This window comes from Theobroma cacao, chromosome 6 (genome assembly GCF_053813885.1).
Source record: "Theobroma cacao isolate CCN51 chromosome 6, ASM5381388v1, whole genome shotgun sequence".
NCBI lineage: Eukaryota > Viridiplantae > Streptophyta > Magnoliopsida > Malvales > Malvaceae > Theobroma > Theobroma cacao.
Window position 1 is genome coordinate 4,205,138 of NC_142644.1, and position 22,519 is coordinate 4,227,656.

At 33.3% G+C, this 22,519-nt stretch overlaps 2 protein-coding genes across 2 annotated transcripts; one reads left to right on the forward strand and one right to left on the reverse strand.

Annotated features, from left to right (window-relative positions):
- Positions 1-865: 865 nt before the first annotated feature.
- Positions 866-3,083, forward strand: WRKY40 (WRKY DNA-binding protein 40). Its single transcript, XM_007023368.3, has 5 exons — positions 866-1,406; positions 1,514-1,573; positions 1,734-2,057; positions 2,191-2,307; positions 2,404-3,083. The coding sequence occupies exons 1-5, from the start codon at positions 1,332-1,334 to the stop codon at positions 2,755-2,757; spliced, it is 930 nt and encodes a 309-aa protein (XP_007023430.3). The 5' UTR covers positions 866-1,331; the 3' UTR covers positions 2,758-3,083.
- A 1,268-nt stretch (positions 3,084-4,351) lies between these two features.
- On the reverse strand, positions 4,352-9,214 carry LOC18595431 (DNA glycosylase superfamily protein). Its single transcript, XM_007023370.3, has 5 exons — positions 8,354-9,214; positions 5,693-5,750; positions 5,525-5,608; positions 5,199-5,346; positions 4,352-4,957 (listed from the first exon to the last, which is right to left on the reverse strand). Exons 1-5 carry the CDS (start codon positions 8,862-8,864, stop codon positions 4,628-4,630), a joined length of 1,131 nt encoding a protein of 376 aa, XP_007023432.1. The 5' UTR covers positions 8,865-9,214; the 3' UTR covers positions 4,352-4,627.
- Positions 9,215-22,519: the final 13,305 nt, after the last annotated feature.

Sequence of the window (22,519 nt, forward strand, 5' to 3'; positions counted from 1 at the left end):
ATAAAATATATAATATAAAAATAAAAAATTAAAATAAAATAAAATAAAAGAAATTAAATTTATATAATATAGGTAAAAAAATTAAAATAAAATATATAATATAAAAAATTATATTAAAAAATAAAATAAAATATATAATATTATAATAAAAAATGAAAATAAAATATAGACATTAAAAATTTATTTAAAAGATGGTATTATATAAAAATTAATAATAAAAAATACAAGTATATTAAATTTATATTTTAATAAATAAGAGTAATTTTAAAAATTAACATTACATTTTCAATAAAGTATTTGTAAATCAAACGTTACAATGTTATTTTTTTTATATTTTAATCATTATTTTATTTATATATCAAATACTGTAATATTATTTTTTCTACAATCATATTACTTATAATCATATTATTTATAATCATATTATATTATAAAATATCAAATACCATCTAAAGTGTATCCAAGAAAAAGAAAAGAAATAGGAGTATGCATGAGGTAAAGCACATGAAAGTCAAGAAGAATTCAAAACATTCACTCCCTCATCGAGAAGCATAACAATAAAATAGTAGTGATTCATTTAACGTGGAAAATTCCTTGCAAACGTGACGAGAAAGCAAAGCCCACATCCATTGTGATTAATAAATATTTCAAAAAGAAAGAAAAAGCAGACCAAAGACAGGACAGGTATGGGCTCTGTAGACAAAAGATTGGTCAACAATAAACTTCTCTACTTGCTCTTCTTCCCTCCAAAAACAAAACAGCACCCAAGGTTTCATTACGCTTATGGTGTGCTTGACTTTGACAATAAAAAAAACCCCAAAAATACCTTTGTTGTACCCAAGGGATCTCCAAACCTAACCGACAATCTCGTCCATCCCCCCCCTCTCTCTCGACATTTTTTCTTTTATATATGAGCACATTCTCCATGTAATACTACTAGTATATAAATAAATAAAGCCTTATGCTCTTTTTACTCTATCACCACTTTAACCAAAAGCACATGCCAGCATCCTCTGACCTGTTTCCCTTATCTTTCTTCCTCTATTAATTTATTGCTCTCTTTCCACCAAGTTTCCCTCAGCTTGTTTTTTTTTCTTCTTCTTCTTTCTATATATAGTTTTCTAGATTTGGTTCTTTTTGAGCCGATCTGGAGGACTTGGTTTGGAACTTCAGTTGAAGGTTATTGAGCAAAGCTTCTTCTTCTTCTTCTTTTTCTTCTTCACTTGGTCAATTCGAGGCAACTTCCAGCTTTTTGGTGGATAGAATACTTGGTCTGGGTCTTTTGCTAGAAGATTTGAAAGAAATAGTTAGTTCTGGTTAGAGAAAAAGCAATGGATTCTTCTTCATGGGTGGATACTTCGTTGGATCTTAATGCTTCTGCCAGGTCCCTACGACTTGGGACACCGGTACGTTTAAAATTTGATCTGGAAAAAAAAATGAAAAGTTTCTCGCTGTTCTCACACTGTTAGTTGATTTGCTAAACTGAGAAGCTATTTGTTATGTTATGTATCAGAAGAAGGAGTCGACTAGCAACTTAATTGTGTTTGGGAAGAAGCTTTCGGCGACAGAAGAGGTGTGTCCATGGATATTTTATGAAAATTTAAAAGTCTTCTATGAATAGATTTCAATAAAATTAACATCCAGGAGATTTAATTTTATTGGAAACAATCATCAAAAGTTGCTCCTTTTGGGGTTCTTCTTAAGCTAATTTTACTTGTGTTTGTTTTACACAGACTGGTGCTTTAGTGGAAGAATTGAATCGTGTAAGTGCAGAAAACAAGAAGCTAACAGAAATGTTGACAGCAATGTGTGAGAGCTACAATGCTTTGCAAAGCCAGTTGATGGATTTAATGAGCAAGAACCCTGAAAAGGAGTTTAGCCCTTCAAAGAAAAGAAAGTCTGAAAGCAGCAACAACAATGATAATAAGTTTGGCATCATTGGAAATTCAGAGAGCAGCTCAACTGATGAAGAGTCATGCAAGAAACCAAGAGAAGAAATTATCAAGGCTAAAATTTCAAGAGTTTCTGTCAGGACTGAAGCATCTGATACCAGTCTTGTAAGTTAACAAAAATCCCCTCTATATTGAACATAAAATATGGCTCAATTTGATTCTAAGTAGATTAAATTTACTTGGTTATTTAAGTTGATTATACATGTGACTAATTGAGCAATCTTGATTTGTATTTCAGGTTGTAAAGGATGGATATCAGTGGAGAAAATATGGACAAAAGGTTACCAGGGATAATCCTTCCCCAAGAGCTTACTTCAAATGCTCTTTTGCACCAAGCTGCCCTGTCAAGAAGAAGGTAAGCCAAGCTGCACTTCCCCTTCTTTATTTCATGATTACATGACAAATATTTTGAGCAGCACACTAATTAAGCCGATTTTCCTGATGTTTTCAGGTGCAAAGAAGCGTTGAAGATCAGCTTGTTCTAGTTGCAACTTATGAAGGCGAACACAACCATCTCCCCCCGTCTCAAATGGAAGCAACATCAGGTTCAAGCCGCTGTATGACCCTTGGTTCAGTCCCTTGTTCAGCCTCACTTAATTCATCTGGACCAACCGTTACTCTAGACCTCACAAAATCTAAGTCCAGTACTGATGAAGCTAGAAACTCTAAGTCCAAAATGGAGTCACCAGAAGTCAGACAATATTTGGTGGAGCAGATGGCATCTTCTTTGACAAAAGACCCCAATTTCACAGCAGCACTCGCAGCAGCCATATCGGGAAGAATGTTTTCAACAAAGTCCAATTGAAAGAATGGATAAAATATCATCAACATAGATCAATTAGATTTCTCTTCTTCTTCTTCTTTTCTTTCCTTTCCCTTTTAGGATTTGTCTTGCTGGGAAAATATTCCAGCTGACAAAGAGTTGTATGATTTTATGAGCAAAGTAGATGGTTATGAACTTAGAATGTTGTAAATACAACATTGCAAAAGAATTGGGAAAAAGACAACAAAAAAAGAAAAACGAAAAATAGAATTTGGAATCTGTTCAAGCATCAGCCTCTTGTAAATATTCTTTGAAATTGAGTATCAACATCAAGTGTTATGTTCAAAAAAGAAAAATTCGAGCATCAAGTGTTCTCCACAGCTTTATATGTTTTCATGTACAAAACTTTGAGAGAAAATTCTATCATTACTTACGAAATTTCTACCCTTTAATCAAGGAGGGTGCTAGCTTGATGTTTAACGAATGGAAATGAGTTTAAAACTCAGTGAATGATCAGATGTTTTAAGCTCAATTATATTTTGTTCTGAAGGCATAATAGACAGAAGTCAAGCAAATCAAGCTAGCTGTGGTCAACAGTCAATTAGTCTTCCTTGATTTTTGTCTATTAGGAAGCCAAGTTCTGCCATTCATGTTCATTGGTTATGGGATAGTTAAATTAATCTAAATCATCAAGGTTGCAAGGTGAAATTGCACAACAAAAACCAGGGAGACAAAGGATTTATGGCCATAAATAACAGTCATGATCACTCGTCAATATTCACCAGACAAAATCTAGGTAGAAAAATTTGATTTTGCTTTCCTACTAGCTTACATAACAATTACTACTCAAAAATGATTCTTGATTTAGAAGAAGTGTATAGCTATAATTCCCTATTAGTATAAAGTCATCAGACCCGATGCTCGTTTCTTGTTTTTTTTTTTTAGCTTAAATGCTTTTCTTCTTATTTTTTAGATTTTGTATCATTTGAAGAACGAATATATTCATTCTAAAATTGAGAATTTTTCAACTTGTTAATACTAATTTGACGAAAGTTTTTATTAATATTTTAAAGCTTTTGAAGTTTTGTCATTACTATTTATCCATTAAAAAAACGATAATTAATAATAAAAAAAAGCGAGTAATATGATTAAGGAAGTGAACATGGAATGCAAAACACAACATGCTCTCTACGTTTGCAGACTTTCCAAGTTGTGCAATAAGACAGAAAAAGAGAGGACCAAGGCTCCCAACCAAGCGTGTGCGCCCACATCCAACTGTTCCAAGTCGTAAGGTGAAGCCAGCTGGGCACCTCTCTTTGTCATTGATGCAATAACTGCTCCGAAAGCATGCCTAAGCTCAGTCAGCCGACTATTTCTTGTTAAGGGTGCTTTCTTTCTTTCTGGACAATTTCCCAAATAATCTGTCAACGAATGGATTATTCTTACAAAACAACTTGACCTTTCGACTAGAATTAACTATCAATCAGTCCATGTTCTTCAATTAGGTCGCATTTCATTGCCCCACAATGCAGAGGAAGATACCCAGAGTTTCTAGTTTCTAAACTGGAAATATTCCCATTCTGGAGGCGAGGATTTTCCAACCACCACCTCACCTGATATGACAACTCATAAAGGGTTTCTTCAATGCATTTGTGGAAATTTCTATTGATTGAAAAATGTAAGGATCAGCTATCCTTTCCATCATAGTCACGGCATTTATAAGATGCAACATGCTTCCTTCTCCCTAGTTTCTAGACAAGTACACATTTGTACACAAATCATTCCCCAGCACTCACCAAAGAAGGTGTGGAACTCTCAATAAACAGAACAAAATTACAACCTCTCAACAAAAGCCCCATACACACACACACACACACACTTTGAAAGTAACTCCCAGACATCTGGTGATAGGCTATCCCAAGCCAGTTGTCTCCTCAAGTTTTCTGGTTTCACCATTTGCCTCACCATTTCCCTTTTCCCTTGATTCCAATCCCGTTATGCATTCCAGGAATCTAAAGCAACTAATAAGATGGTCATTAGTCAGTCCAGCCACCTGCATAAATGAATATATGACAGTCGGCCCCACGCTCCGGAATCCTCTTCTGACAAGATCTTTGCTTATTACCTCTGATTTTGGACTCTTGACTGGAACCTGGCGAGGGTACCGGAATTGACCAACTAGTGGCTTGTGATTCACAAAGCTCCAAATGTACTTGTCAAATGACCCGAACTCATCTATTACCTATACATAACAGAAAATTGCTGTTGAATCATTAAAGAGCAGTGAATCTCTTTAAACTCATTCTGAAGTTAAGGAATATTAGTTAATTATGACTGATGTTTTTTCTACTATAATGTTTTGCTAGTTAGGGCTTTCTTTGCCATATAATCAATGATTCAGAGAACACTCCAAGAATTTGCATTTTACTTCTGCTATGTAAAATGTAGAGATTCACAAATCAGTAATTAAAATAAGTTCCTACCTTGCATATTTGACGTGCATTTTCAATTATGCCTCGAATCTTCAGCTCTGATAGTGATAGAAGAGAGCTGGCAAGGCTTCCAGGAGCACCTATCTTTTTCTCACTTAGCTTTGAAATGGAACTTGGGTCAAACTCCAGAAAGATTTCCCTGCATACAAATAAAAGTGATGCTGATCAGCATCAGTCACAGGTAAAAGCCCCCCAATACAAATAAGTACTTACACACAATACTCTGGATGAATACTTGAAAGCTGAGGTGACAAGCACTACAGAATTTGCAGTTGACAAACTCTTAGACACAATTATTCATAAAGTATGACCAATACCTAAACATATGCCTTTTCCTAAGGATGGTAGGCCATGTCAGTTCAGCCAAAGCACCTGATAAGCTCAGCAATTCAAACAGTTTCCTGCATTTGCAAAATAATGAGGCTAAGGAAGCCAAGATCTGAAATTTTGTGTAGGCATTTAGAAAAGGTGGAAGACAGACATACCTGTCATCATGAACCGGAACTCCCCATTCTTCATCGTGAAAAGCAGCATAACAAGGATCTTTCAAGGAGCAACAGCAGTTAGTAGTTGCAAATGTTTATAAGATATTACAAGTGACTTAAAAACATACGCTAAAAGCGAGTGGTACATAGTATTGAAGATCAGTATAAGCCTTAGGAATATAGGATTTTCTTGGGGAAAGCAAGTCCCCAAGGCCTTAATGAATTGCAAAGGAGTAAGCTAGAGCAGAAGTATTAGGACTTAGAAGCGGCAAATCATACTTACTAAGAAGGAGCATGGATTTTAAGTAGCTGGATATGATAAATGAATGCATCTTGACACAACATAAATCAGCCTAAAACCCTATATGAAAATTAGCTACAGAAATTCTTTTCCACTACCTTACCCTATCTCTAAATACCACAACCAGTCGTTGTAATTTACATATAAAACAATTAGTAATTATGCTCTACATTTTGCCTTTTTTTTGTCACTTAACTGAAATCAGATAACCCTTCCTATTCACTGGATCCATAGGACTAGACTGCCCCACCATCTTTGGTGACCTTCTCCTTAATGAAGAATAACCATACAAGTTCTGTACAAGATCAGATTATCTGAAATTGCAAAGACAATCTGTAATTTTGGTCTAACTTTCATAATTTTTGTCACTGAATTTCAACGAGATAAGCCCTTCTTATCCAGCGCATTCACAAGTCCAGATTGCTAAAACATCTCTAGTTACCTTAGCCTTAATTAAGAATAATGATATAAATGTTATTCTTAATTCAAATCCATCCAAAATTACTGAGATTAAATGTAACTTTGGCCCAACATTTATGCTATAATTCAATTAACATAACTATACAGTACGTTCTTTGGTCTAAGTTACCAAACCATCTTTAGTAACCTTCCCTTGAAAAATTATATTCATAGTAATTCCATACATGATCTCATCAACCTGAAATTACTGAGATAACTGCAGTTTTATAGCACTCAGAATTCTAATTACAGAAGTTAAATACAAGTCATATTTTACAACTCATGAATCATGCAAACAAATGCACCCAGACGTGCGAGCAGACACAGCTGAGCTGCTGTTCTAGTTGAAAACAACACTGCATATTAAACATGAAGAGAAATGCCCTCTGGTTCTTTTTCTTCACATTTAAAACAAGATGCCCATACAGTTAAGTATGGTATGGAATATTGCAAAAAACAATTAGAGTTAAGATATGCACATTTAGATGCTTGGTGTCTGATAAAACTGGCTCAAAGTATGAGATGGTCCAGATCAGTAATCTAGAAGTTTCAGGATGGGCAAATCAGCGAGCACAGTTCTGGAACAGGTAGTCTACAGAATGATATTTCAGTGATGCTAATTTATCTATTAACTTCGTTATCAGCCATGCTAAAACACCAAATAGCATACTTTCTAGGTTAATCAAATGTTTGGTTCAGATAAAAGCTATCTATTCCACTGCCAAATCTGATACTAGTAGACACAAATGTAACTGAATAAACAAATTTGTGTGTAATGAATGGAAAAATAAAATGAAGGATACAGTCACAAAGTTTTCTTCTTGAAGAAATAGAGATTGCGGGCCCAGAATATAAAACTAAATTTTGCATGGTTTTACTCAATTACATAGGAATCATGTTAGACCCATCCTACATTTTAACAATTACTACTCAAGCCATCCCCCCTAAAACTAACTCTGCCGTAGCTAAGAGAATAGCAACTTTCACCTAAATAAGACTCAAAACCAATAACTTAATCTAAAATTGGACTTCTTAGAATGCCTTAAGAGTAATTATGTTGTCTCCAAAAAGATCCAACATCAAGAAAACTCAACTCCAAGATGTGAAAGAACATAGTATAATAGGAGCACAAACAGCCACATAAAGCATTAATCTTTCTTGTCTCTTTTGTTGTAAAAATCGTACTATAGGTCTAGCACAGTGCTCTTCACATATTACCTACTGATTCTTCCCTGCATATTCACTAACCAATATTTGTTGCTGGTAGTGTTCAAAAAAACAGGAAACGAGAATAAAAAGAAATAAATCTACATTTATATCCTATGGCAATAGAAAGCTACACCTCTCCTAGCAGTATAAAAATTTGTCCATAGGATCCAAAAGTTAAAAGAAAGCCATTCAGTAAAATTTACTTGTATTTCCAACAGAAAGGAGGACAGCTTTCTTAAATAGCTTCAAAGTCCTCAGAATGAAAATGACTGCAGATTGTACCTTCTGAAATAAGTGCCAAATCAGCAATGAGACAATACCAAACTCAGTTAGTAACCAACAAGCAATTTCATTTTGACAACTACTATAAATAATTCACCAAGCTTCGCCCCTTGCTACCCAATAAATAAAAAGACTTGACTGGGCTTAAGTGTAGCTTGTGTCAAGTTGTTTTTCCATTCATCTGTTGAAAATTAAGACCAACAGTAACAAAGTATACTACTTAGGCATATATCTGTTTCAGCCAATTTCCTCAAACTTGTCAGCAAGTTCTAACATAATTCAACTATTTTAACATAAAAATCAACTCCAAACTCCAAACCACTAAAGATATTAGGAATAAGATCATTGCCAATTACAAAAACCATATCATTTCAGCTGGAAAGAACACCAGAAAACATGCAAAAACATACCCGAATATGGTGTGACCCATCCACACCTTTTCTTGTCCTCCAAGCAACCACCGGCCCCTGACTCCACCTCCACCCCACTCTCAACTTTCTCCACTTTCACCCCACTTTGCTTCCTCCTCACACCAACTCCGACTCGAACCCCACCACCCCGCCGCCCTCCTCCAGTCCTCCCACTCGACGACGACCCTGCGGACGAAGACGATGCCCCACCGTCCGACAAACACGACAAGCTCATCGACAAATTCCCCGCCTTCCTTTCCTGCTGCCTCAAAATCGATGCAGTCAAAGTCAACGATTGAGGAACAGGCATTTGTTGCTTTTGTGGGCTCAAAAATTCTTTCTCCTTCTCTTTCTCTTGACGCTCACCAGTTTCTTGAACCGGTTTTTCCGTTTTTTTAACCGATTTAGGGGCCGGTTTTCGCGGACCTTTGTTCCCGGTCGGGCCCAGAACCGACCTCGCTTCCATTTCCGTTGCAATGTTAACCGACCTTACCCTCGGCGGTCCCGACATTTACGGCTCACTTGATTATCATACCAAAATTGCCCCGTAAAAGCTTCTAATTTAGAGCTTTCTGGACTAAACCGTAAGCTTTTACTAAGTAATTTGAGGAAAGGAACGTTAAGAATTGTAGCGCTGAGGTGAGAGACTATGGATGAAGAAGAAAGCTTGCAGGACAGAAATTTCGTGCTGCATTGGTGAGATTAGAGAGCTGTGTTAACAAAATTGGAAGTGGGTTTAATGTGGTTTTCGAGAATGTTGTTGTTTGGGAGGTGGGAAAGTGTGGGAAAGAGTGGGAAAATGGGGTGAGAGACTGAACTACTCCTTTTGGGGTTTGGTGTTTTTTCGATGGTCAGGGGTAGCTTTGGATGTTGGTGACGAAAGCAACGAGTCAATAGGTCGACCAATCAGAGAGCGCCGCGTCAAATTTGGGGTTTGGGTTTTTGAAAAGGTCGTTTTTGTTTTGTCTGACTCCGACCTGAGACGATGTGAACTGTAAAGCATAGCAGCCGAGGCGCCGGGCTATTATTGAATTTTACGAAGCTCTTTTCTTTTGTTTGTAATAATTTATATTGTATTTCCAGTTATAATTAGATCCGTAATTTTGGACTTAGACATGGTAACACTTAACATATTACGAAAAAAATATAAAACAGATTTGAATTTAGTTTTATATGTATTTTGTATTTGAATTGTATCACTCGTTTAAGGAATTAATTTTGTATCTTAAACACATTAAATACAGTAAAATATATTTAATTAATTATGTTAATTGTATTATTTATTTTATGCATATAAATGGACAAACGTATCAATAATAGTAAAAAACTATTGACATAATGTCTAAAAAAATTGTTAAATTATTTAGAAAAGATCAAATAAGTGTTTATTTTTTTTTGTATTCAATTAAGTTTTATATTTTTATTTTGAATTAAATAATTCTTCGTACACGTTTGATTCTGGTTCGTAGAATCTAATAAAATGGAGTATAATGGATATTCTATTAAAATAGAATAAAGTAGAAATATAATGAAAATATTATTATGTAGCTTGGTTAATGGAATGGAATAAGATAGAAATTGTTATTATAATTTATTGCAATATTTGGTTAATAAAACAATTTTTGAAATAAAAAAATAAAAAATAAAAAGATAAAAAAACTTTTATTATAATATCTGATTTTTATTTTTATTTTATTATTTAAATATTAATAAATTATAATTTAAATATTATTTATGATTAAAATAATATTTTTAAATATTAATTTTTTATTTATAATTTAAATATTATTTATGATTAAAATATTAATAATTTTAATTAATTTTTAAATTTAAAATATTAATTTTTTATAATATTTGATTTAAAACTTAAACCCTTTATTTTAAATTTTTTTTTTCATTTCTCTTACTTTTCTTTTGGTTGCCATTAGAGTTGTGGTTAGCGAAACAGTGCGTCGATCTAGTGCTCCTTGTGGCCTGGCCACAAGGGCACCAAATTGGCATTTCCTTTGATCAGATCTAGTAGTGTAGTTGCAAATTTGGCCAAGAGATCTAGTCGAGAAACACTAGATCAAACGTTTCCCGTAACTAGATCTAGCCGTAGATGCTGGATTAGGTGCTTTTCATGGCTCGAAACTAGTCTTCGCCATGACATCCCTTTCTGGTGGTGAGTGAAAGATTAGAAAGAGAAGGAAAAAGGCAAAAGCTGGAATGGAGGGAAAAGAGTGTCACAACCTAAACCTAGGGGCCATGATTGACATAAAGGTATAATGGAAAGGTCCCATTTAACCCAAGCAAGCCTTAAAAAAAAACAAATCCAATTACTTAAATTACATCATGAGGCGCATCACCATGGAATCATTTACAATACATGTACATTTACATATATCAAATATCAAAATATATTAGCTTGCATGATCCAACACTCACAGTGCAGAAGCAAAACATTTCAAAGATCAAAGTATAAACTAACTCATGGCGTATCCAAAATATGGTCACCTTGTGGCAAGTCCCAAAGTATGACATTTATTTACAAAACGTAAGACAAAGTTCAATATCTTATGATAATTCTATTTGATAAAATTATTTTAGTTCTTTTTGTTAGTAAATATTAGCTAAGTCCTCAATTTTTAATTATCATTTACTTAATTTTTAATTGTTTTTATAATTAGTTTATTTTTAAGTGAGTTATTTTAATTTTATGTTATTTTTTTAATTTAATTGTTATTTATTAGTTTTTATATTTTTCGTAAGAACTAAAGAAATTGGACTTAATTTTGGAAAGTAAAGTATTGAAAGACCTAGAAGTTTGCTTGTATATACTTTAGTGTTTTGGCCATATCTCGAGATATAGAACTCCAAATGATACAATTCTTGGACCATTGGAAAGCTAAGAGACAGAGCTACAACTTTTATGAGATAACTTTGCCCAGTTCTGCCTCAAAAATAGAGAAAATTGTATTAAAAAATAGCTGGATGTATTATGCAGAGAATGAAAATTTGTAAAGATTGTCAATTGATTTTTGGGCCTCTCATTACACTTTTAAGCCCAATTAAACCCAAGGTCAACTTGAGGAACTTTGGGTTAAGTTTATTAGTATAAATAGGATATGTTTTGCAACATTAAGGGAGACAACTTTTGGGAGACTCAAGAAGTTAGGAGTTGAGGTTGAAACTTGGAGATCAAGGCGGTAAATATTGTTTTGTTTTCTTCCTTGGCTTTTATTTTTCTTGTTACTTTTAATGGTTGAATTTTATACAATGTTATTTGTCTTTACAATTATGAGTAGCTAAATTTCTTTTTCTAGGATTGCAATTGAACTCACATGTAATCTAAATTATCAATCTCTTTCTTGCTTATCTTTAATGGGATTTGAGTTATTTATTCCAATTTGTTCTTAATGCTTTTAATTGCCTAGCCATCAATTAAATTGATTTAGGAACCTAAACAAACTTGGGAAAGGGAGTTTAGAGTAGACTAAAATTGTGATAGCATATGATCATATTAATTGATTTGCGTATAGGATAAAGATATACCTATAGTCCATATGTAGCCAGATTAGAGCCTGAACTTAATGAGTCTATTTTAATTTCAATTCACATAGGGATATAGTGCTTTAGTTAAAATAGATATTTTTATAAGATTAGTCGGGAGACCTTTATAAATAATTTAGGACTCTAGGTTAGCAATTCAACCCATTGAAATAAGTTAAGGAAGAGAGGAAAGATTAGATGAAGTGTGAGGGATATTGTAATCCTAGGCCTGTTTGATTTGATATTTTCTTAAGTTATTATTATTTTGATTTTTCTTATTGGTTTAAATTTTAGTTAATTAGTTTAGTTGATCAATTAATTTTGAGTGTTTGGATAGGATTAAATTGTTCTAATTTTAGTACTTAGTAAAATTTTAAATCAATTCTCTGTGGGATCAATACTCTACTTGCTAATATACTGTCTATTCGATACGTATACTTGCATAGTAGAATTTTAATTGACATCTTAATAACAAACAAAACCAGACTAGCTAAATACAACTTAAAGCAAATAGGTTAACATTTACTGGATGCCTTATCAAACACCTACCAATATCTAACCAAAGTAACTCCTCCCAAAGGATAGAGAGCCAAGTAACCTACTAATATAAAATAACAAATGCATTCTACATGTATGAGTTATAAATAACTTTGTGAGAAAATATGGGGAGGGGGAACAAGCTAAACGGAAGAATGTTTACCAAATGTAATTTCAAATTAATGCAAGTAAATCATTTTCAAAATATTTACAAAGTCCAATTTTCAAGCGTAATCAAATTTCTAAAGTTTCCAAAGTCTACTTCTTAACAGTAATCAAATTTCCAATATTTTCGAAGTCTGTTTCTTAAACGTAATCAAATTTTTAATATTTCCAAAGTTTCATTTTCAAAGCGTAATCCATCTTTTAAGAGCATGACAAATGAAAACAAAGTATTTGTAGAGTTTAGTAGTTTAAAACAAAACCATTTGTATTTTAAAGTCTTTAAATACATTTTGAATATTAATACAATTTAAACAAGTTTTCAAATATTTCCAAAAATTCACTTCACAACTATAACTCGATCATTGCAAAGTGTTTTCAATAAAATCAAGTGTTTATAAAAATTAATAAGGAAAACAAAATCATTTACATTTTTAAAACTATGAAAATTTGAAAACAAGCTTTAGATATCGATACATTATTCAAATGTACTGATACATTTCAAATAGAATCTCTTCTGGGACTTCCTGGACTCGAGGTATCAATACTTTTGTTCGAAGTATTGATACTTTCCAAATAGAATGCAATTCTAGGAATTTCTAAAGTGTAGGTATCTGTCACGACCTGGAACTCCCCATCGGGCCCGTGACAACCGCCGCGAGGCCTCGACAGACATTCTTCACCCCGAATGCCGATCGAAACCCTACAAGGCTCTCGTATCAGCTTTCGTACTTTCCCGGTGAGCAATAGTTATCAAATATCAAAATTCGAAGGATTACAAATCATTTCCAAATCAGAACATAACATATTGTTTTCTGGCTCACAGGGGCATTTTCGTCATTTTTTTTTCAAAAATCTCAAAACTTGCTAGAAAATGTAGTAGATAAGCAGAAAATATATATTTAATGATTTAAAAACAAATTAAGTATCTAAAATGTTCATTTGAAGTGAAAATTTGACCATTTGAATATAATAAAAATATTCAATAAAATATTCACCCCCCTACGGGGTTTACTTACCACTGTTACTTTCTCCTTATTCTTTTCCGGTTGTTCCCTTACATTTCTCCCACAACCTGGTGGAAAGTGTCGGACTACTGTCACGCTCTTCCTAAAACGAATACCTCCTTCGGCTATCCTTAATTTCCCCATTTCTTTAGCATATTCCTTAGATTCTCTTAAAAGGGAACCTCTCATGCTTACATTAATATTATTACTATCTGCACTTTTTGGACTACTCGGTTCGGGCTGCCATCGGCTCCTAACGGTAGAATCTAGCGATCCCTCGCTAATACTATGAGAGGCGTCGGGACTACCGTCTCTCCTAAACATGATGTGTGTGTCACCAGCGCACCTCAAAACCTATATGCAACCAAGTAGTAATTACTTAATCATTCATGTATCCCAAAAGTAGGTAGGTTTCTATATGTAGATGCATGCATTCTATTTAATCTAACCTAACTTAACTTATCTTAACTTAACTGGACTTGGGGCCACGTAATGTCAGTGTGGATTTCTTAAAACAACCTTAAAATCAAAAACTTTAAAATCCAAAGCTTTAAAATCAAAATATCTGATCTTTAAACCATGCTCTGATACCAATCTAAATTGTCACGACTCGGAACTCCCCATCGGGTCCGTGACAACCGTTGCGAGGCCTCGACAGACATTCTTCACCCCGAATGCCGATCGAAATCCCGCAAGGCTCTTGTATAAGCTTTCGCACTTCCCCGGTGAGCAATAGTTATCAAATATCAAAATTTGAAGGATTACAAATCATTTTCAAATTAGAACATAACATATTGTTTTCTGACTCACAGGGGCATTTTTGTCATTTTTTTTCTCGAAAATCTCAAAACTTGCTAAAATATGTAGTAGGTAAGCTAGAAAATATATATTTAATGATTTAAAAATAAATTAAATATCTAAAACGTTCATTTGAAGTGAAAATTTGATCATTTGAATATAATAAAAATATTCAATAAAATAAACTATTTTCTTATAAAATAATTTTCATAAAACTATCAGTACATAATTCTTATAGCGTAAAAGTTAATTATATTCATATATACTATAAAGCAAATCACCAAAGCATAAAATTTCTTTTACAGTGACACATGGGCCCACATCTAAACAAAATGCATCGAAAGCTGAAAACCTACAGCTTTTACCAGCTTGAGTCCAAATGAAGATCCTTGTCAAAGTCAGCTAACTATGAAATTCTCCGAGCCTAAAATGTGAGCAAATGAGGGTGGTGAGATTATAAAATCCCAATGAGTAAACAGATACCATCTAAACTACCTAAAGTCGAGTAAATGGAGACAATTAAAATAAGTCATCATACTGTAATTTCATTACCTTTCAACTCATTTCAACCAATTAAAATCAATCCGTATAAATCGAGTAATCAACTTGGCTTATGAATTTCTTAAAACTTTGGTTCGTGCCAAAACTCATACTCGGTGATACCTTACGCAGGGCATCCAACCGAGTCCGCCAAGGCTGTTAAAATTTTTGTATACACTTAAAATATATTTTTAGTTTGAGAAAAATACAGCCGTTCTTTGGCGTTGGCTGAGTTCCCCTTCACGTGGTGGTTTGACGTGAAGTGAACCCTAAACTTTACCCCAGGAGATACCTTACGCGCCTTTCCGTTCGAGGTAAGAATATAATGGAGTTTACTGTGCCCCTCTAATAGGCTGGTCCACGGAACCCCCTCTACAGTGAATAATTAATATATAATCCACCAATCAATAAAATTTATTCTAGCATGACATGGCAATTTATCGCAACCTAGCCTCTCAAGGCTGAATACACAGTATAAATAATTCTAACACCAAAATTAGTTTAGCCATTCATGCTCATATATTGTCATAAGCCATTCAATTTAAAACCATAAATTTGCAACACAAGCAGGCAGTCTCCAATTACTCTATTTTCAAAACCAGTATTCGATTTTCTAGAAAATTTATAAAATCATTTTACAAAATCACAATTTTTCCTAAAACATAGCAATTTACCATTTAAACCCATTTTTCATAAAATCACACAATTGTATAAAACTACTCTAGATAATTAAGACGATAATAAGTTCACTCACAATTTTAGGAGTCGATATACTCCTAATCCCAGTCTCCAAGCACAATCTCTGTACTTTTACCAGTGTACTTTGCTCACCATCTATCCACAATGTATAATACATAATTCACCACATCAATGCTTGACCATTATAAAATCAATTTAGGCTCGGTATATATGCATGATATGATATACAACTTATCCGATTACCGCTTAAATGTGGTGCTGACCTAATTCGGCCTATTATCTCCAATTTAACTCTAAATCAATTCTTCTCACTTTCTACACTCCAATTATACTTAAATTATCTTAATGACTGTGAATGAGATTCAATTTATCAGTCTCGGTAGTAAATTACGAAAATACCCCTAGTGGGTAAAAATTCGTATTTTTGCTTTGAAAATTTCCATTATTTTTCTAGGCTCATAATTCATCATTTCTTAACCAATTCTCCTAGAATGAAAATCAAATTCATCCTCACTCAACACATGATAAATTCGGCCATTAAGGGTTGTGGGAGAAAATAAATTCTTTTCTTGTTGTTTTGTTTCTGAATATGCTAAACTAACTTAAAACACTAACATAACTTAAAATCAAATTAATCTAACAACTTTCTCTCTCCTAACCCATTTTTTAGAATTGAATTCATCATAATAACTCAATATTCAACCATGGAAATCAAGAACAAAAGCATGGGTAAGCTAGGTATCAAGGAGAACTAAAGAAATTCTAACTTACCTAGCTTGTTTCCTTGATTTCTTCACTTTTTTTTTTGAATTTTCACCTAGGATTTCTTGTTTTTCCCTTTGTTCTTCCTCTCTCTCTCTCTCTCTCTTCCTTGCTTGGCCGGCCATATGAAGAAAATGGGCTGATTTTATGCCTTTTTATAAAGAAACAATAAAATAATAAAGGTATGACACATGGCATTTTCTTATTGGTCCATTTTTAAAATTTTAAAATTTTAATCCTTTTTATCTCCACCACACAATTAGTCAATGGTCAAAATGAGGATAAAGGAAGACCATGTGCTGGAAAAATGTCCTGGTGGTGGAAAATTACAATTTTGCCCCTAGGGTGACAAAATTACGATTTTACCCTTTTACTCCAAATTATACCGAAATTAAAATTTTTCACTTCTAAACCTCAAATCCTACTCCAATAAGTCAAATGGGGCCAAAAAAATCTTTTCTAAAATTCCCATTTTGTCCTCAGGTGGCAAATGACCATTTTACCCCTAGATAGCAAAAATTTCGGTTTGACTCCAAATTGATCCTCGAATTCAGAATCACCATATTAAACCATTCTAGGACTTTAAAATTCTTAATTTCATCGTGAATTCTCTATTTGATCTAGTTCGAGGCTTAAATCAACTTTGTTGTACGTCTAGGTACAATACCGACTTTTGTAAATTTTTCGAGACTCTCTTAGCATGGAAACATACTATCCATCAGATGTATGTCATGACAAATATTTTTATAGAGTCGGGCTTGTTATCTTCTCCCCCACTTGGATCAACTATATGATCCTTCTTCATAACTGATTTCGACATCAGGCTAAATATTAATATTTTAATATTATTTCATTAATAAAATATTATTTTATTCTAAAAATTTTATCTTGTCTCCTTGGTACCCAAAATATCTTATTATGCCTCACTTGACTTCCAAATCGCCTTTTATCTCACAAATTCTCCTCCGATAAAATTATTATTATTTTATTACTATTTTCTCACTTGCAAAATATTTTATCCTAAACTACTCCTTTCGTGTTTTATCACTTTTAAACATTTTAATTGACCTCAATTTGTATTCGATCAACTTTATTTATCACCATATCAAAGTATGGGGTATTTCAATCTCCCTCACTTAAATAGAATTCATCCTCGAATTCCCGTCGATGTTGCGTTATCAATCTCCTTCTATGATCCTACTCCTTGTTCCTTCTATAGGGACATTCAATTTATTTACCCCGTTCACCTTCAGTTCAATTAAATGCTTTATTTATGGCAATTATCATCCTTTGGAACCGGATCAGTAATACTTTTCACAACCATGATCTCTTATATCGAGACACTAAGCATGCCTTTATCACCATTATTAAATTTGAACAATAACTTCATCTCAATTATACCGATTTTGATCACATATCATACTTACTTATGTATATTTAATCATCATTTTATTAATTTGCTCCATACCAAATTTCTCAACCTTAATTCATTCATCTTATATTGGTCCATACCCTTCCTTTAATAGGGTTCCATTAAGAACTTAAATAATCCAATGTTTACCTTCAAAGTCATTCACAATTTTAATCGTTCATTACATGTCCGTTAACACTTTAGCTCACTAACCTCTCTGGACACTATTTCAAAATCTCCCAATTATTGAGAACAATTCTTCACCTTAGTTAGTCAAATTATCAATTTCATATATACATGTGTACATGTATTTTCAAATGTCAACATCTCTCGTTATGTATAGAGATCCATGTGTTCACATACCTTGGACTACATTTCCCTTTATTCATCTGCATTCAAATCCTAGTTTCAATATAACGATTCTTATAGTGCATGTCAACCTTCTTATTATGCTTGCATACAACTTCATATCATTCATATCTTTTCCAACCATATGTTTGAGTTTCCTTATACTATATATCATTGCATCACAATGTCATCTCCATTGAATTATAATTTATTATGCGTGTATGCTTTATAATCCTATTGATGCCTCGAAGATTTATCTTAACTTGATCATTGCATCTCATGCAATACCATAATTCCTAAGAGTCATCCTTTTGTCTTTAATCATCTTTCATGCCTCCATATTACCTTGTATCTTTCTTGCATTACGATATTGATTTGTCACTTAAGACTCGAACCCATTTGAATCATGTATGCCTTAAGCATTTTCGAATTCCAATTTCCATAATATATTAGGAAAGTTTCATTATCTGACTTCATTTTTAGGGTCAACTTCTATCATCCTTTGTTCCACTCCTTCATATGAACATAACAGCATTCTTCCTTAACCAATTTATAAATTGTACTTGAAATTGTAAAACTTAAAACTAGATTTTCCTTAAGTATTTTTCAATATTAATACTAATATCACTCTCAGCTTACAGCTTCCTTTTTATAATAACATAACTTAGTGCTTGCTTTAACGAGATCTAGAGTAAAACTTCTCTTGAGTATTTCCTTGGGAATATCTATCTTAAACTTATGTCTCATAACATGTGATCCCTTAACTTGTGATTTAGCCGTTAGGCTTCTCAGCAAGTTTTAAATATTTTACGTTTCATACTTGCTGTGTATGATTAGAATCTCTTCTCAAATATGTTTATGTATTCCTAAAACACTTACTCTTAAAGATATATAAATACGTACTCATCCATTCAATCCCTAACTCATCTTCATAGGTTTCTAAGGTGTCACACAATTAGCCTTATGTTGTTCCTAACTCTTGTCATTTTATTGTATTAAAACAGATATTACAAATTCTTGTAATGATATTCTATATAAACTGATTTTCTATACCAGTCTCGTAATTCTTCCTTCACACTTTCATTATTTGGTATCTCATCTCAATATAGTCATTTCAAGAATCTTTCAATTTTTCTTTTAATTATATGCATATATACAAGGCAATAAAGAAGTTTTTCAATTCATTTGGGTAAACATTCTCCAGAATATTTAAAACTCCCAGATAACAAAACACAATGACCAATAACCAAAATTCAATTTGTAAGCTAATTATCATGTCACTCCCATCTTACTCATGCATCATAAGCATGAGGTATTCGAAGCATTACAGCGTTGAACAGTCAATGCTAAAGTACTATAGCTATTGAAAATTTTCTCATCAAAGCTATTTGTCTGCATTCAAAGTCACCACATCAATCATTCTCAACCAGTGGTTTCCCTTCTAGATATATATCATGAGTTCCATAAGTATAGGTACCTTTTATTTTCTTGTCATACACACTAAGCCAAGTTAATACTTTCATCTCATGTCATCTTTTGACTTTTATCAACATTCATAAAATTTCACCTCAAAACATCCTTTCCATACAGTGTAATAAATTCATGATACATATACCACTCCACACATAAGTTGCTTACTATCTACAACTTTCCTCAAATTTATTGTCATCCCTATCCAATTATCTTCTTTGTCTTATTCTCCAATAATTTTATTGACTTTCGGTATAATTAACTACGAAAACAGCCCAGCTTCCTCCTCACTTTATTCTCAATCCTTATTGAATCAAAATTTTATATTCCCCATATTCCATAATTTAACTTCATTGGGGTATATTTATGCCAAATTATTACCTCATAGTATCATGGCATCACTGAGTAATCCCCTTCATGCTTAAATTACAATAATCAACTTAATTACGTTACCCATTTCGAATGTCATTTATAACCTTATTGCTTCCTTCTATAACCTTCCTCAATAATTATATTACCAATTTATCTCTGTTATATTAAAAGATTCCCATACATATCTAATTATTTAAACAGCTATTTTACATTTCGTTCGAGTCATACAAAATAAAAGCCACTCCTAACTCCTTTATACAGGTAACTATCACATTTTCCCTTAAACGACACTTGCCTAGATTTATGATAATACAACTTCAACTAAAGTATTAAACATCTTTAGGTTCCTCATTGTCTTGATCCGGGCACATCAATGGATCCTCTTTCTCTTGAGATTTTCTCTTTTGTTCTTCAATCCAGGCTTGTTGCATTCTCCTACGTTCCTCATCACTTATCGGTGCAGCATTTCTTCCACAACCAGGAGGAAAATATCGTACAACGTTCACCCCCCTACGGGGTTTACTTACCACTGTTACTTTCTCCTTATTCTTTTCCGGTTGTTCCCTTACATTTCTCCCACAACCTGGTGGAAAGTGTCGGACTACTGTCACGCTCTTCCTAAAACGAATACCTCCTTCGGCTATCCTTAATTTCCCCATTTCTTTAGCATATTCCTTAGATTCTCTTAAAAGGGAACCTCTCATGCTTACATTAATATTATTACTATCTGCACTTTTTGGACTACTCGGTTCGGGCTGCCATCGGCTCCTAACGGTAGAATCTAGCGATCCCTCGCTAATACTATGAGAGGCGTCGGGACTACCGTCTCTCCTAGACATGATGTGTGTGTCACCAGCGCACCTCAAAACCTATACGCAACCAAGTAGTAATTACTTAATCATTCATGTATCCCAAAAGTAGGTAGGTTTCTATATGTAGATGCATGCATTCTATTCAATCTAACCTAACTTAACTTATCTTAACTTAACTGGACTTGGGGCCACGTAATGTCAGTGTGGATTTCTTAAAACAACCTTAAAATCAAAAACTTTAAAATCCAAAGCTTTAAAATCAAAATATCTGATCTTTAAACCATGCTCTGATACCAATCTAAATTGTCACGACTCGGAACTCCCCATCGGGTCCGTGACAACCGTCGCGAGGCCTCGACAGACATTCTTCACCCCGAATGCCGATCGAAATCCCGCAAGGCTCTTGTATCAGCTTTCGCACTTCCCTGGTGAGCAATAGTTATCAAATATCAAAATTTGAAGGATTACAAATCATTTTCAAATTAGAACATAACATATTGTTTTCTGGCTCACAGGGGCATTTTTGTCATTTTTTTTTTCGAAAATCTCAAAACTTGCTAAAATATGTAGTAGGTAAGCTAGAAAATATATATTTAATGATTTAAAAATAAATTAAATATCTAAAACGTTCATTTGAAGTGAAAATTTGATCATTTGAATATAATAAAAATATTCAATAAAATAAACTATTTTCTTGTAAAATAATTTTCATAAAACTATCAGTACATAATTCTTATAGCGTAAAAGTTAATTATATTCATATATACTATAAAGCAAATCACCAAAGCATAAAATTTCTTTTACAGTGACACATGGGCCCACATCTAAACAAAATGCATCGAAAGCTGAAAACCTACAGCTTTTACCAGCTTGAGTCCAAATGAAGATCCTTGTCAAAGTCAGCTAACTATGAAATTCTCCGAGCCTAAAATGTGAGGAAATGAGGGTGGTGAGATTATAAAATCCCAATGAGTAAACATATACCATCTAAACTACCTAAAGTCGAGTAAATTGAGACAATTAAAATAAGTCATCATACTGTAATTTCATTACCTTTCAACTCATTTCAACCAATTAAAATCAATCCGTATAAATCGAGTAATCAACTTGGCTTATGAATTTCTTAAAACTTTGGTTCGTGCCAAAACTCATACTCGGTGATACCTTACGCAGGGCATCCAACCGAGTCTGCCAAGGCTGTTAAAATTTTTGTATACACTTAAAATATATTTTTAGTTTGAGAAAAATACAGCCGTTCTTTGGCGTTGGCTGAGTTCCCCTTCACGTGGTGGTTTGACGTGAAGTGAACCCTAAACTTTACCCTAGGAGATACCTTACGCGCCTCTCCGTTCGAGGTAAGAATATAATGGAGTTTACTGTGCCCCTCTAATAGGCTGGTCCACGGAACCCCCTCTACAGTGAATAATTAATATATAATCCACCAATCAATAAAATTCATTCTAGCATGACATGGTAATTTATCGCAACCTAGCCTCTCAAGGCTGAATGCACAGTATAAATAATTCTAACACCAAAATTAGTTTAGCCATTCATGCTCATATATTGTCATAAGCCATTCAATTTAAAACCATAAATTTGCAACACAAGCAGGCAGTCTCCAATTACTCTATTTTCAAAACCAGTATTCGATTTTTCAGAAAATTTACAAAATCATTTTATAAAATCACAATTTTTTCTAAAACATAGCAATTTACCA

What these genes read in the sequence shown, in the direction of transcription:
- LOC18595431 (XM_007023370.3), bottom strand. Translation starts at nt 8,864, where the DNA reads ATGTCGGGACCGCCGAGGGTAAGGTCGGTTAACATTGCAACGGAAATG. An exon ending in AGGAAAAGGCATATGTTTAG is followed by an intron (nt 5,347 to 5,524) that starts GTATTGGTCATA and finishes ATTTGTATGCAG; the next exon opens with GGAAATCTTTCTGGAGTTTG. An exon ending in ATGCACGTCAAATATGCAAG is followed by an intron (nt 4,958 to 5,198) that starts GTAGGAACTTAT and finishes TGTTATGTATAG; the next exon opens with GTAATAGATGAGTTCGGGTC.
- WRKY40 (XM_007023368.3), top strand. Translation starts at nt 1,332, where the DNA reads ATGGATTCTTCTTCATGGGTGGATACTTCGTTGGATCTTAATGCTTCT. An exon ending in CCCTACGACTTGGGACACCG is followed by an intron (nt 1,407 to 1,513) that starts GTACGTTTAAAA and finishes GTTATGTATCAG; the next exon opens with AAGAAGGAGTCGACTAGCAA. An exon ending in AGCTTTCGGCGACAGAAGAG is followed by an intron (nt 1,574 to 1,733) that starts GTGTGTCCATGG and finishes TGTTTTACACAG; the next exon opens with ACTGGTGCTTTAGTGGAAGA.